The sequence below is a fragment of the Saccostrea echinata genome, unplaced genomic scaffold (genome assembly GCF_033153115.1).
Source record: "Saccostrea echinata isolate AGI-Se365-2 ecotype Australia unplaced genomic scaffold, CSIRO_AGI_Sech_v1 ptg000022l, whole genome shotgun sequence".
In the NCBI taxonomy this organism is placed as follows: domain Eukaryota; kingdom Metazoa; phylum Mollusca; class Bivalvia; order Ostreida; family Ostreidae; genus Saccostrea; species Saccostrea echinata.
The window spans coordinates 7677501-7692500 of NW_026889771.1; the positions used below are offsets into that span (position 1 = coordinate 7677501).

Below are 15000 nucleotides of genomic sequence, written 5' to 3' on the forward strand. Positions count from 1 at the left end.
AGGGAAAAAAAAAAGAAAGAAAGAAAATAAAGAACTACCTGAAGATGTCTGCAAAATAATATGACTAAGCATGGTCTTTCCCTTCTTCTTCTGATCAGATGATGTAAAAAAAAAAAATCCCACATATTTGCATATAAAAGTTTGATCCTCTAATGCAGACCCCCATCTTTGGATTACAAATGCAATATCTTACATGCAATACGCAATATCAGTATACCTCAAGCTGAGGACATTACCTCATGCTGATAACTCAGGCAGCTTTTTCTTCCACTTTTGATCTTTTCTTTACAAAATCTTGAGCATCTTTATCCCATAAACGAGAGGCTAAAATGTCAAGTGCTCCATTCTCTGTTTAAAAAAGGGGAAAAAAATTGAAAGGAAAATTTAATCCTTATAAACATTTTTGTTCAAATAAAGCCTATTATCAAAAGGCACCATAAAAAAGTTTATCATATTTTCAGAGAGCTTATGTAATCATTTTATTTCAAACCATCTCTCTTTCATGTTTAACTGTGACCTCTTCAAGGTTATAAAAGGTCTTTTATGGTTAAAACTCCTTTTAACATGCAGGTCTTTTTTGAAAAAAAAAAAAAAAAAAAACAACCTTTACCAAGAGCTTGCCCTTATTGTCAAAACTTTGAACCAGAAGTTTTTGACTAGCCTATAGCTCTACTGGCTTGTATGTGAAATAAAGGAAAAAAAGATAGCATCAGGATTTGAAAAAACTTCTTTTACATTCACAGAATTATATACCCTGATGTTTTCTTAACTTGTACCAAGTTTTATTGAAATCAAATCAAAACAGGGGGATGAATAGCATTTTGATTGGTTTTCAAATTTTTCTACTAGCTATTACAATAATGATTAACTGAATTATGAGCCTTGATTTGGACTGATTGAAACTGTACAAATACTGTAGAAGGATGGAATACCCTTTTGAAAGAATTAAACACATTTTTTTTCTATTTTTAGTATTAAATAATGCATTGCAGCATTATTCCTTTGAAACTGAAAACCAATATACAGCTTTGTGGACCTTGGTATAGTCCACCTGTGTTACAAGTTATTTTGTTCCTCTGTCTTTGTGCATTTTTTTGGGGAGTTTGTTAGGGAAGTCTTATTTCTCTTGTATTTGCAGTGTGTGATCTATTACCTTTGTGCTGAGGCTGCATCAGGGGTAAGGCAGTTATGGCAAGAGAATCGAATCCTGAGACATCTTGTCCATCCACGCCTGGAATGTTACACAGGTCGACATATGCCTCTCCTGCGAAGTCGTTCTCAAACACGTAATCATGATCCATCACAGTAAACATCAGCACTGCCCCTCTCTTTCTACACTGCTCTATTGACACATTGCTGTTGGAACAAGGTCAAATCAATGAGGTCAAGGACAATTTGAAGTGCTTCATAAATACCCTTAATATGACAATACAATAATGTTCTCACACAAAGAAGATGGTCAAACAGGCATACAGAGTGCTTACTGATTCAAATGTATAAAAATAAAATTCAGTTTATGAACTAATGTACCGTATATACTCGCCTATAAGTCAGTCCGCCTATAAGTGGGTTGTGATTTTTGAGGTTATTTTGGAGGTATTTGCCATTGACCCGCCTATAAGTCGGTACAACTTTTTGCCAGGATTGGTGGACAATTTCAAATCAATGCTCTAATGTTTTAACGTGTTTCAAATAATATTTTGAGAAATTATGCCGATATTTTATCTCTTTTTTGTCTTCTCTTATAAATTTCATGTCAATACTCTAATGTATTTACCTGTGTTCAAATAATATGTTAGGATATGACATCGGTAATTAATATTTTTATTTTTCAACAAACCAAACCACTACCATTTCAGTTTTCTTTTTTATACTGTTTTGTTTAGACGTTAAATTCCTTGTCTTGTATATTTTATACACTGATCTCGATCATAGGCGGATCTCGGTCTCTTTGGCATGGTGAAGAACTATGCAACGAGGCTAGTAACATTTTGATGATATTTAATTAGGAGGTGCTCAATGTCCAAGCCATATCTATAGTTTTTAATAATGCTATGTTTGATCTTTCATTAGCAATTACCGTCTCTTAATTACCTTTACCCTTACCTGACACCCTATTTATTTAGTGACACGTGCTCCGAGAAAATCGTGTACTACACATGGGAATATTCATTCATAAACAATCGAGTTTTAATAGTCCCAGAATAATATTCTGAATTACTTTTTTAAGAATATTATTTCTGTTGTCAAAAACATTGCAGACAGTACATATAATTATACATTAATGCTGAACGTATTACCGGTATATCGGGTTCGCAATTCAATTTTACCGACAAACGATAAATTTACAGTAAGTCACAAGTTAATTAAAGAAATATTTTTGTTTAAAATTAATCAAATAAATAATATACACTTAAGATAAACTAGAACTGTCCAAAAGGGACAAATACCCCCCGCTGGGTTTTTCAGAGAATGTATCAAATCACTGATGTTTTCTAGATGTGAGAGGTGTTCACAATTTGCTTAAACATTCAGAGTGAAAATTTAATTACTCATTATACATGTATTTTTTTTTAATGAATGACACTAAGGTGCAGCTTAATAAAACATCAATACTAGTAATTACAGTGTTTTTTATTACATTGAAAAAATAGTTTGCAACTATCTTTCATATTTGTGAGACATGACACTCTGCAAATTGATTGTTGAAAAAAAAATATCATAATTAATTATACAAAATCAAATTGATCTTAATACCTTTATATCAAACTCATTTTAAAAATAAAAGGCTGGTTCCGGTAACTATGTATTTTGACAGACATAAATTACAATTAAGAGACTTAGACAACAGAGATTTTTATTTCTTTCTGCCCAGTTCCCAGGAGATATAGATAAGACCTGCTTAATCAGAGATGCCCTAACAGCTTCCCACACTGAACTCATTAATTAATCTTTAACTGGATGCATGTCCACTCATTACTCCCAAGGGACAAATGCATTTACACTATCTGCTGTGTAATGTAAAAACTGTTTTAATACTTTGTGATTTTTTTTTAGTTCTAATGAGTAGTTTTAAGCTGTAGTTCACATTTTGTACAGATCTGTTTTAGCTAGATTCTATGTCTCAAACCTTAGACATGAACCCGAAATGACTAAGTAAATAAAAATGAAAAAAAAGCACCTGTAAAATGCAGAAAAATTATCAAATAATGTTGAAAATACCAGGTGCACATCTTCATATGGTAAATAATAAGTGTACAAATTTTCATACAAATCTATGCAATAGTCTCTGGGAACAGATCCAGACAAAACCACATAATAAAAATGAAAAAAACACCTGTAAAATGCGAAAAAATTATCCAATCATGATGAAAATACCAGGTGCATACCTTCATATGGCAAAGAATAAGTGTACAAATTTTCAGACAAATCCTTGCAACAGTTTCCAAGAAATGGTCCGGACAAAATCTCGTCTACAGACAGACGGACAAGCTGATTCCAATATACCCCCCCCTAAACTTCGTTTGCTGGGGGTATAAAAAAAATATCATTAAAACATGTAAATACTTGTACTTTATATATAATCTTGAATACATAAATAATATAATACATCCAGACATTTCTCAACGATAATCGTCGAAGTTATGTTAAAAAAACTACATTTCGTCGTCTAGAAAAATACCAAACTTTTGATGACTTGCCTATAAGTCGGACATAGAGTTTTGGACCAAAAGTTAACTCCCAAAAAACCGACTTATAGGGGAGTATATACGGTATTTAGAAAAAAGTTTTACTTATTGAAAGGTATGAATTAAGTAATGACAAACAAAACTTTTTCTGCAGAAAAATTCTCTTGGCAAAAATTATTCTATGGGTAAAAAAAAAGAGGATTCCTTGGGAACTGAATCCAAATCATAATAATCCTGAGTATTAGCTTTTTTGTTAGAGACTGCATTGCTAACCTCTATACCACACAGGCACCTGAAGTGTGGATACCCCCCCCCCCCTTCATCAAAAACATAGCAAGAGCCTATAATCGCAAAAATATGAGATTCCCAAATTAATCACATCCATATATCATTCTATGCAAGAAAATGGCTCTTACTATCTTTTTGATGATGGGAGGGGGGGGGGGGGGTGTCTACACAGTGTATAATAGGAAGTGGCATTGATATGACCCTCAAATAACTGGACTTATTCATTTTTCAGAAAAATAAAAAAATTTGGTCATAAATGTGTATATTTAAGGTAGAGTGGGTCCTTGCTCCATTTTTGTTGAGGCAAAAAATTATACTTTTAAACATATTTTGAAGATATACTTTTTAAAAAATGGAGGGAAGACCCACTTATACAGAAAAATCGTTATAGTACGAAGAAATGATTATTTTTGCCCTCTTTGGTGTGCGCAAGATATTTCATAGATGAATAATTTTAACACTTAATTATAAGATTGTTGCAAAGTTTGGAGATCTAACATAAAGTATACATATATGTTATCTGAAATATAAAAAAATGTGTAATAATAAGAGATTTAATTTTTCACTTTTTTGATTGTTGAACCATAGGTATTTTGCTTGGCTTGTTTGTCGATCCTCTTTTAAATTTGCTATAAAAATGAAAACTTGCAAAGTTCAAATTTCTGTTAATAATTTTGATCCTTTTAAAAAGAACGTGCAGGAAGCACTCTATACATGTACCTATGAGCTCTTGACCTTGTCATTTAATCTTACAAAGAACTAGATTATGGACATTTACACAAAAATAGGTCCATAGAGAGAAAAACATGATTTCCAATAAATGTTCAATACGTTTAATCATGTCCTTTTTCTGTTTATGAATAAATAAAAATGAAATGAACATTTCTCATCCTATTCTCTGAAATGACATTGACAGATTGTTTGCCAGTAACTGATGGGAAGCACTTCTTAATACGTTCTATTTCCACTATGGAAGAGTCATACTTCTTAGTGCACTCTTTTGTGAAGAAGTCGGAAAACGTACAAATCTCGCGGGATTTCTGGGACAAACGTAACATAAACATGTAAACAATATGTTGAATGTCGATGAACACTAGAACAGTTCCTAAGAAAATGCAAATGAAATATTTTATTGTTGTGGATTTTATATACATCAAGAGCAGGAATGACAACGATATCAATTTATATCTATTGTTGATCGTATGTATCTATTTATCGTATGGTACATCTAAATACAATATACATGCCTCGGAAATGTCATATTTTTCATTAATGGATGATAAATTTAGGGTTCTCGCTCTCTTACATATGTCTTTTAGTTCTTCTATTCTTTAATGGGAATGACAAATACATTTGACATTTAAAATTGGATTGAGATTGGCATGTTTTGTATTATCCGCCACGCAATGCTGTCCCAGTCAGACGACCAAACGCGCCTCTAATTTTGAAGAGTTCCCTAATGGAAATATAACGTATTATCACAGAAAATTTTACCCTTTCTCTACCTTTCTACTCACAATTCAAATGATTCATCAAACACCGGGTTGAGTGTTTTCTTCTTAATGCTGGTCTTTTGCACTGGGACATCATGGAAAATATGCTCTGGACAAAACTGTATCAAAACATAGGGATCGCTGAATCCTGTAAAACACCAAAATTAAACTTCTGAATTCTTTACTTTCAACAAAACTAAACTTTATGGCTTCCTACATAGGAAATTTAGACTTTTTTTTTTAATTGCTAAACTTATTTTGCTCTGTATATTTTCCTGAAGGAGGGGGGATTCACAAACTAACAATTTGAAAAAAATCTGGTTGAGGAGGAGTAATCCTTGATGCTCAAAATTATGTCATTATCAGTATGACAATGACACGACAAAACATCCTCATGAAGAAAAGTAGTTGGTTAAGTGTCTCTCAAGTCTTTTTATATACAGCTGTGTTCAAGAGATATAAACATTATTGCATCACTTTTGTGATAAGTTTGTTTTACCATGAAAAACAATTGCAAAGTTTTATGCCCCAGTAATCAAAAATTTGGGGGGCATATAATTTTAGGTCTGTCTGTCTGCAATAACTTTATCCTTGCCCATAACTGTTAATAGGTTGACATTAGATCTTTAATATTTCACATGTCTATTCCTTGTGGCAAGACCTTTCTTTGGGTACCAACATGTTTGACCTCTTGACCTTGGATTTTGACCCACTTTTTAACGAACTTTAACCTTGTCCATAATTTTTGTACTTTTTTGACCTCTTGACATTGACTTGGGAGTTTAACTACTTTTAAAAAAACTTTAACCTAGGCCATAACTTTCAAATGATTGGTGCTAGGACTTTCATATTTCACATGTGTATTCCTTGTGACAAGACCTTTCCTTGGCTTCCAACATTTGTGACCTTCTATCCTTGAAGTCTGGCAAACTTTCAAAAAATTTTAACCTTGGTCATAACTTAAAAACAACTGGTGCTTGGGCTTTCATATTTCACCTGTGTATTTCTTAAACAATACCTTTTTTGTGTACTAAAATTTTTTACTTTACATTGGAGTTTGACCTATTTCTGTTAAATTTCAACCTAAGCCACAACTTTTGAAAGGTTGGTGCTAAGGTTTTCATATTTCACACATGCATTTCTTGTGACAAGACCTTCCCTTGAGAAGAAGTATTTTTGACCTTTGAGTTTGACCTACTTTTGAAAAATTGAACCCTTACCATAACTTTTGAATGGCTTTTAATTGGCTTTCATATTTCAAATGTGTAAGCCTTGTGACAAGACCTTCCCTTGGGTACCAACATTTTTAATTTTTTGACCTTGACCTTGGAGTTTGACCTACTTTTGAAAACTTTAACCTTAGTCATAAATTTTTAAAAGGTTGGTTCTAGGTCTTTCATGTTTCACATAATACTAATATTTTTGACATCGTGACCTTAGGCTTAAAAAATGACCCACTCTTGAAAAACTTTAACCTTGACCATAATTTCTAAATGGTTTGTGCAAGGGCTTTCATATGCCACATGTACATTACTTGAGACAGGACTTTCCCTTAGGTACCAACATTTTTGACCTCTTGACCTTTGAGTTTGACTTGCATTTGAGAACTTTAACCTTAGCCATGAACCATCATATTGGGGCATCAGTGTTTCAAAACACATCTTTTTTCACTTAGGAATTATTTATTATGTCATTAAAAAAGAGCTGTCACAGGAAAACAACTTGAAAGCTTACTAAGCCATAGTTTTTTTTCAGCATGAAGCATTACTATTACTAAACGTCAATCTGGTAAGCAATTGCACTCAAATTTCAAAAGATTTTCTGGTGGAACATAGTTTACCTATTTAATATAAAACCCTTGTTTCACACTCATCAGAATTTTTTGGATTTGATAAATTTGACCTGATGTCCACAGATTCTGCAAAGGTATTGAAATAGTTCTCCAAACATTTGTTCTGGGGAGTTAAAAAATTTAGTCAGCCTTCTGATAAAAGATTTTTTTTTCTCTAATATGTAAAGAATGAAAATTGAATTTCCACTTGTTTATGATAACTTACCATTTGCATCCAGTGGAATGATAGCCTTTGCATTTAGTACTACAGTCCCTGAAACGTTCTACTTTCCCACTTGAACGGTGAGCGAACGCTGAACGAACGGTGAACGAACGCTGAACGAACGCAGAGCGAACGGTGAGTGAACGATGTGTGAACGCTGAACGCAACTTGGTGAACGATGTGTGAACGGTGAACGGTGAGCGAACGCAGAACGCGAACGGAGCGCAAACGCGAGCGCAAAGTGAACGGTGAACGAACGGTGAACGCAAGATGAACGATTTATTCGGAATGCCTCTGATCTTTTCCTTGCATTGAAACTATTCTATTGTGTTCTAATGCTTGGTGCTAAAAAAAATAAATAAATAATAAATAAATAAACAAATCAATGAAAATTGTCCCAAGAAAGACGATACATGCACATTAAGTAAAATTATTAATTTAAGTTTCTTGCAATATTTTCTGCACGTATGTACGGTGTTTAAATTCAACGTTTTATTAACACGATTTTTATCGCTGTAAAACATTGTAATTGTTAACGAACGCTGTAGTATAACAGATGAAATTAATCTAGTTGTAAAATAAATATGTTTATTTTTATTTGATATATAAAACCATTGCAAATAATGTAGATTTTAGAAGAGAAAACTACGGACTTATAGAATGAATTACAACAGCTTTAACAACCATACAAGGGATTCCGTGTAAAATAATGAGAGAAAAAAATTACAAAGGTATGTGGACCTATTGCATAAATACACTCGTATTTTAAAATCTTAATGCAATAATATATTTATGTGTCAGTTTTATTTTTTTATGATGATTTATTGAGCGGACTTCTACATGTATCTGTAGACATTTCCCGGCCGTGATTATACTCGGACAAGATGATACAAAGAGGCAATCATATTATTTGTTATATATTAAATTTTCACAACTTGATATTTAAGTAATATGTTGGCATAGTTTTTATTAAACAGACAAATGAGAGAGAGAGAGAGAGAGAGAGAGAGAGAGAGAGAGAGAGATTCGGTTTTAGCCCCCCCCCTCTTAAAATGTTTGCACCTATATCAAACAAAAATTCTAATTCTTTTCTAAATATATCAGGCAGTGAAAGTATCCATTTTTTTTTATCAACAAATCCATTTGTTTTACAGTCATAATCGGTTTTTATTTTCCTGCTGCAAGTTCACACGAAGTCCACGTGCTTGACCTGTCAATCAAAATCATTCGACACTGTGCAGGTGTGAAAGTCTCGTCACACCGAAGGCAAAGTGTTAGTATTTCCAACAAGTTTTAACATTTTTTCTTATCATTTCTAGATCTGATTCCAACATTTCTAAAAAATAAATAAATAAATAAATAAATAAATAAATAAATAAATAAAATACATTGGGAAGAAACACTTGGAATGATTAAGCCGCTTGAATTTGAAACATACTCCCTGCCAATTTAAAATACATGTATCACCGCCGGCACATGTATATTTTGAACTACTATTATTTAATGAATTTGTTTAGATGCATGTTTGTTTTGAGACTGAAATTTTTGTGCTACAAAACACATTAACTTCTTTTTAAATGTTAACTAAAATGTACTGGAAATACTAACTAAGTAACCGATTTAGGGGAAAAGGGGGGGGGGGGGCTCTTAATAATATCGAATGACAAACATAAAGTTACGGTGAAAAATATCATTACCGGAGAATCACCTTGGTTATATAAATGATAATCATGTTATAAAGGCATTTCTCTCTCTCTAATTAAAGACTTTATATCTGTAAAGTAGAAAAAAAATTCTTTAATGTATTACATTTTAAACAAATATTTTTTTTAACCACACTATCAATTTAATTCGCTCTAAAGATATTTAATTAACTGGATATCCGCAGTACTGTTATCATTCTCAGAACAAGTTCTAACATGTATTTCTGTATTATTCGAAAAAAATGTGATAGAAATAAATATTTTCGTATTCTTGTTGCAGGTGGTAAATTAATTGACTTCGATTACTATCTATCCATTTACGATTTGTCGTCTTTAACATAAAAGCAAAATGTTGCAGTACTTGAAGTATCAGTATTTTGACCGTATTTAGATTTAATTTTTCAGCATCGTTCTACATCGGTACATACATGTACATGTACTTATAACAACATTGATTTTCTACATAAATTTTATAAATAACCTAACAGATAAGTTACAATAATAAAAATAAATATTGTAGATAATTTTTTTCCCATGAAATAATGATTCTTTAAACGCTGTATGTTATTTATTAAATTCAAAACCTGTAAATCCTTACTTAAAAAAAGATAAGTCCTTTCACTTCGGAGTTCCGAATGACACTGAAGACTGAACGATAAGTGAACGCTGAACGCAAGGTGAACGCAAAGTGAGCGAACGAAGAGCGAACGGTGAACGCTTTGTGAACGGTGAACGCGAGCGCACGGTGAACGCTGAACGCAAAACTGTGAACGGAGAGCGAACGGTGAACGCACGGTGAACGAACGGTGAACGCACGCTGAACGAACGGTGAACGAACGGTGAGCGAACGGAAAAATGGGAAAGTAGAACGTTTCAGGGACTGTATAAGGAAAGTTAGACACAGATTAGTCAATTTCCAGCGACACAAATGGAGCTCAGAGTCGTCGTTTACAGAAATGTCCTTGAATAGATTACATCTCTATGATAAGTGCTAAAATGCAATTTATTCCTGTAATTCTAGATCCAAGTTAAGGAATAATAAGAAATGTTACCATCTGTACCTACTTTCAACAAACATGGTCTCTGTCTCATTTCTGTAGCACATTCTAACATTTAATACTCCATACTCTTTTGATTTGAACTCAGCCTATCAAAAGACAAACACATTTTAGATTACAGGTAAACTGGTTCATGGCTATAAATACATGGATGTCTGTAAAACATAAATCAATTATATTACATAATACAACACTTTATTTCTGCAAAAACAATAGCATTTTATAAATTTGTGAAATTTAAGTTCTGTATATCCTCCATACGATCAGAAAAGAGTTACTTCCTGTTATTATTTATAAAACCGAGATCTTTACATGAAAACAATCTCGGTAAATTATATGGGAATAAAGTTTTTATGAACTAAACATGTCCATCATTGGAAGCCCACAGTTGATTATGCTTTGACCATGAGTCCATTCAGACCAATGTGCTTAGTTATCATGAATAATGTGTAAATTTACTGTCCAATCAAATTAATCATAATAGGGGATGGAACTCTTGTTCTTAAAGGTTGCATTACTTAAAACTTGCAATCACAACAATATATGGCTGAGCCCAGTAAAAATTGTGTTTGCTTTGTGAAAAAAAACCCAAAAGGCCCAAGGGCCTTAACGGTCACCTGAGTACAATACAACAATTTAGAGGATCCATAAACTGATAAATGAAGCTTTGTTGCCCAAAAGCAAGAGAAATAGTATGATTAGCATCAACAAAATAATTGGTCTAGTATCTATCTGTCCCCCATTTATCACTATTACCATGCAGACTATTAACAAAATGTCTATTTTTTTAACCCCACATTATACCTTCTCACATTGGCCTCTCTTGGCCTTTGAAGAACATTTAAAAAGATAAGTTATCTTTGTCTCATTTTTATTCATCTATTATTTCCAAGTCTACCTGATCATTAAAACTATGAAAATACTTTTTGTATTATGCAATAAATGTTCTTGCATAATTCTCTTATTCTATTAACTTTTCAAATACATTATTTACAGTGATTAATTATCAAAGGTGAATGGCAAAGGGGAATAACTTTGCTCAGCAGAATACAAATTAATAGAGGCCTGGCCAGGACCAGAACACTTGACTAAATGGTCCAGGTGTTCAAAATTCTGCTAAAAATACCCTTGCATATTAAAACTTTTACTCTGTTTGCCTCGAATATGCCCATAAGCATAGAAGATTTTCAAAGAAATGCATTTTCACGATATTTTTAATAAATAAAGCCCCACCCTTACGCAAGAACATCTGACCCTGGGGCCATGAACTCACAATTCTGGAAGAAGCACCCTTGTTCATCATAATTATACACTTTTTCCTTGCTTTATAACCAGTAGTAGAAAAAAGTATTTTGAAAGAAATTATGCATTTTCACTATATAATCAATAGAGCCCCCCCCCCCCCTTCACCAGAACCCCTGGCCCTGGGGCCATGAAATTCACAATTTTGGAAGAGGCATTCTTCCTTATCATAATCATGCACTTCCTTTGTTTGAACAATACCCTGGAGAAGAGAAGAGGATTTTGAAAGAATTTATGCATTTTCCCTATATAATCAATAGAGCCCCACCCTACCACCAGAACCCCTGACCCAGGGGCCATGAAATTCGCAGAAGGCAGCCATGCTCATTATAACTATGTACTTAGTTTATTTAATATCCAGGACAGAGAACAAGATTTTCAAAGAAATAATGCAATTTCACTATATATATCAATAGAGCCCAACCTTAACACCAGAACCCCTGACCCAAGGGCCATGAAATTCACAATTTTGGAAGAGGCAACCATGCTCCTCATAATTATGCATTAAGTTAGTTTATTTAATAACCATGCAGGAGCAGAGAAGAAGATTTTCAAAGAATTAATGCAATTTTACTATACAATCAATAGAGCCCTGCCCTAACACCTGAACCCCTGACCCAGGGGCCATGAAATGCACAATTTCTGAAAAGGCAAACATGCTCACCTTAACTATGTTCTTAGTTTATTTAATACCCAGAAGCAGATAAGATTTTCAATGAATTAATGAATTTTCACTAGTATATAATCAATAGAGCCCCACCCTAACACCAGAACCCCTGGCCCCAGGGCCATGAAATTCACAATTTTGGAAGAAACCACTCTTGCTCATCATTACTATGTACTAATTTTGTTTATTTAATACCAAAGAGCGGAGAAGAAGATTTTCAAAGAATTAATGCACTTTCACTTTATGATCAATCTAGCCCCACTCTAGCACCAGAACCCCTGACCCTGGGGCCATGAATTTCACAATTTTGTAGAGGGCTAAATGCTTACTACAATCATGCCAACAGTTTGACTGCTTGAAGTCCAGGAGTAAAGAAGAAGATTTTTAAAGATTGCATTAATTTTGGTGGTTTTAGCCCCACCCCTTAGGCCCCAGAAGGGCAGGGACCATGAAATTCAAAATTTTTGTTCCCCTTCACCCATAGATGCTATATGCCAAATTTGGTTGAAATTGATTAAGCGGTTTCAGAGAAGAAGCTAAAAATGTTCAAATGTAAAAAACACACGACACACGACGATGGATGAAAACAGATAGCAATAGGTCATCTGAGTGACTCAGGTGACCTAAAAAACCCAAACATATCTGGTCGGTCATACAGGTCCCTGTGGTCAAACATCAGTCAGGAACAATATAGGAATGGGTTTGTTATATAAACCTATTTGCTCTATTACCCTTAGACCTTTCCATCCTTTACCCCTTAATGATGACTTTTGACGCCTAGCCCCAAACCTTAATGACGACTTTTGATGCACGTGTATTTCATTGTTGATTTGACTTGAAATTACCGATTGTTTACAACTACCAGAGCACAGGTGGCCAATAGATGATTGCATCATACTACAGTTAGAAATCAGGCGATTTACCTGTGTAAACAAATAAAAGAATCTTGGAAGTCCCACCAAAATTCAAATTGGCGGACTGTTACATACAATGTTTTCATGAGCATAAAACTCCGTCAATACGCAATATCTTCTCATCCAGTAAAGCATTACATGGAATTCAAGCTATAAACTACCTATTTCTTGAAAGTTTTAAAATCTATAATGATCTATATGTATAATGTACTCTAAAATAAAATACGAAAATGTTATGAAGTTCGGTACCGCGCAGTGCCGATTTCGTTACCTGATTCACAGAAATTCAGAAGATGCCTTCCATTTTACACATATTTATAAATGTAAAGTATAGAAAATAATTATTTTAATAGAATTTGATCATTCAAGTAAACAAAAACGTTCAGAAATCATGTTTTATCATGCAACTCTGAAAATTAGTCAGCAAGATTGACATTGAAGTAGCACTACAATTTATTGATTTCTGAGGAGTTAAACTTATAAAATTGATAATAAATTATTATAACCATCAATTATATCAAACATAATTTTTTTTATTTATAAAGACAGATTTGGCTTATTAAAGCCATTTTACATGTTGAAAATATCTATTTCGCGATTTACACCTGCTTTCACCTGAATTACTTATTTACAGAAATTTCCAATCAAAATTATGTTAATAGATTTGAAAATTTTATTTTATTACGAATTCAGTGGTATATAATACATAGCATAGATAAAATATTTTTACCCCTGTTAGTTCAGTTTTAAACTGCACTCCAATTCATGATCATCTAAAATGGTCTAAGGGGCAGCTAGGCAAACACTCTATGGATATGGCCAGTGCATCAAATCGTGGCATTAAGGGGTAAAGAGCTAGACTTCAAAGGATAAATTGCCTATGATATGTGTGCCTAAAAATTTCAACCGAGTTCAAACGTGTAACAAACTTACTGATTGGATGAAATAGCTTGTGGTCTTCCTATAGTGACCAATCAAACTGCCTCATTATTTATTTATGAGAACTAGGGAATTGGTTTGAATAAAGAGGGGGATGAAGCATGAACAGCCATGAGTTCTGACAATAAACCATCATGATTTACAGGTGAATACTTCAGTATAACTTTTAAATCCAAAGAAAAATATATCTCAGTGCAGTAGGTAATGATTAAAATTATTTTGTGCCAATTCAATAATATTTTTCACTGTTTCTAGACCTTTGATATCACAATGTTTATTTTATGCAAGAGAAAGCAGTTTTATCTTACCTGTTGTTTGAGTTTCTCTTCATAGAACATTGTTATTAACTTCAATGTATCCTTCTTATAGAGGGAAAGCAATTTTTTCAATTTCTGCAATGAAACATTCACAGTATCAATATAATATCACTCTAATATAATTCCCATGTAAAACTTTGGTCCCCAATTGGGACCCCATCATACCCCTGGGGCAAATAATTGAACAGACTTGAATCTGAAATAACTGGGAATGCTTGCATATCAATATCATATATTAATATCATGGTCCAAAGAAGATTTTAAACATTTTCTTATCTCTTCCCATGTAAAACTTTGATCCCCTACTTGAGGCATGCCCTAACCCTGGGGTCCATGCTTTGAACCAACTTGGATATGCAATACCCCTGGGGATATTTGCACATTAATATCACTAATCATGGTCCTGCTGTTCTTAGAGAAGATTTTAATAAATTTCCCTCTATATTCCCTTAAATACTTTGACACCCTATTGTGGCCCCAATTTACCCTGGGGGCCATGATTTGAACAAACTTCAAATTACACTATGTCAGAAAGCTTTCATAGAAGTTTCTTTTTTTGGCCAAGTGGTTCTTTAG

General features: G+C 33.3%; 2 protein-coding genes across 2 annotated transcripts in view; one reads left to right on the forward strand and one right to left on the reverse strand.

Moving 5' to 3' along the window:
• Nucleotides 1-15000, forward strand: part of LOC133190328 (uncharacterized) — a 292684-nt gene that overhangs the window by 88578 nt on the left and 189106 nt on the right. The gene's annotated exons all lie outside the window — the stretch shown is intronic.
• The window catches only part of LOC133190323 (BAI1-associated protein 3-like), a 122718-nt gene that overhangs the window by 46816 nt on the left and 60902 nt on the right, over nt 1-15000 (reverse strand). Inside the window, exons 25-29 of the mRNA XM_061325876.1 lie at nt 14416-14499; nt 10293-10374; nt 7528-7566; nt 5495-5618; nt 1155-1356 (exon numbers count right to left, since the gene is read on the reverse strand). Coding sequence (XP_061181860.1) covers nt 1155-1356; nt 5495-5618; nt 7528-7566; nt 10293-10374; nt 14416-14499 — 531 coding nt within the window. The remainder of the gene's footprint in view (nt 1-1154; nt 1357-5494; nt 5619-7527; nt 7567-10292; nt 10375-14415; nt 14500-15000) is intronic.